The 1759-nt window shown below is 36.7% G+C and overlaps 1 protein-coding gene across 1 annotated transcript in view; it reads right to left on the bottom strand.

The window, feature by feature from the left end:
- The window catches only part of LOC112518262 (transducin beta-like protein 3), a 7108-nt gene that overhangs the window by 4940 nt on the left and 409 nt on the right, over positions 1-1759 (bottom strand). Inside the window, 4 exon segments of the mRNA XM_025125898.1 lie at positions 8-79; positions 350-484; positions 760-1048; positions 1480-1676. Coding sequence (XP_024981666.1) covers positions 8-79; positions 350-484; positions 760-1048; positions 1480-1676 — 693 coding nt within the window.

The raw sequence follows: 1759 nt of genomic DNA, 5'->3' as shown, positions 1-1759 counted from the left end.
AAGCAACAGCTCCAATGCCTCCCATGTGACCTCTTCCAACTCCAATGCAACCTTTGCTGTCGGAATCYCATAATCTTACCTGTGAAAACAATAAAAATGGACTGTAACTTCATGAAAAGCACAAGCAAAACATTGCAAAAACATTTAAATGAACTTTTTGCTATATCAAATTCGTATAGAAAACAAGTTCTTTCAAATCATTATGGATAACCAACACAGTCAGTAGCTTTTGGTTTTTTGTAACCGAGGGTATCCAAGCCAGTTCAGCCAATCCTCAAGGTTTTGGTTTACAAACCCTAGCACAAGCAACTGAGCAAACMCACCAAAATATAAACAAAAGAAAGCTCACGGTGTTATCTTTGCTCCCCGTTACAATTAGTGTTCTTCCAAAGCTTGTCGTACACGTATCCAGACATAGTACAATGTCGGTGTGGCCTGCCAATACATAAGAACACGACATCGAGGAAAGATCATACACTCGTACCTGCAAGTATCCGACATTAAAATACAGATCTAGAATCAAATCCGATATTCACTTCATGTTACTCGAAATTAGCTCCAATMTAGTTTTTTGTATCCAACATTAGAATACAAATCTAGAATCATATCTGATTTTTGTTACAACTAGTTTGCATTTTYGTCCCGTCACAATCTAATGTTGCACCAAATAAGTTTTGTACTATCCTATTCCATCTTGTCCCATGTAGCAAACACACCCTAATAAACATCTAACATGCTATAACAGCCTTAGCAACTTGCCTGCTCAACACTCGTAGCAACAGCAAGAAACTGTTCTTCAACGCCCAAAAACTTCATGTCAACTATTTCCTCGTTGTATCCTACAAGCCTTTTGTTAAGATTCAACTGAAATGTTCCTTGAGAACTTTYGGTTGGGGAATAGAAGAGAAATTCCTGATCAGCAGTCACACATAACAACCCCTGATCGGAGGGCAACATCACAGCAGATGTGAAACCTCTTTTTGCTTCCTCCTCATCCTCTTTGCTGACAGTAACATCCGAAGATGCTTGTTGAAATAAACAGACTGCACTGTTGCAAATCAAAATTACAAATATTAAGAAAATATGGGGACCRCTAACATCATTTGGTGTGGATATTGACTTTACCTAAACACAGTCACTTGTAACTTACAATCGTTCTCTTACAAAGAATGTTGTGCACATTATAACTATAAAATACTCCCTCCATCCCAAAACAATTGTCCAGAATGAACAAGACAAACAGATTAAGAAATGGATAATCATTACACTTTTTAATTAACTAAATGACAATTTTATCCCTAATAATTAAGAGGGTAATAAATTTCTCCATCTCATAATTAAGRGTAAAATAGGAAAGTAAGCACTTATTTTGAAAGTGGACACTTATTTTGGGACACTTGTTAAAAATGGTTTTAAGAGTTTTTACCTAAATGCTTTATAATATAGTATAGATATGTGTTTACGAATAAACTTCCTTACCCTTGAGAATTCCATATCCGAACTATTCCATGTTCGCCGACGGTGAAAAATTGGAATGCAAGCGGATCGGTTTTCTTGCCTTGCAAACATGAAGAAAAAGGAGATGTGGTACGAATAACACATACAGCTTCAATTGCCTCATTTGTAGGCACACCCATCTTGCAGTTGTAGTCATGAAGGTCCCACAGATTTACAACCTAAAATTATCAATACATCAGTAAGTGAATGGTAGGCCGAAATACCAAATGAACCCTAGCTATTAGACAGTTGATCCACAACA

Source organism: Cynara cardunculus, assembly GCF_001531365.2.
Source record: "Cynara cardunculus var. scolymus isolate 2C chromosome LG 9, CcrdV1, whole genome shotgun sequence".
Classification (NCBI taxonomy): domain Eukaryota; kingdom Viridiplantae; phylum Streptophyta; class Magnoliopsida; order Asterales; family Asteraceae; genus Cynara; species Cynara cardunculus.
Note: the sequence above shows the minus strand (reverse complement) of the source record. Positions and strands in the feature narration are given on the sequence as shown.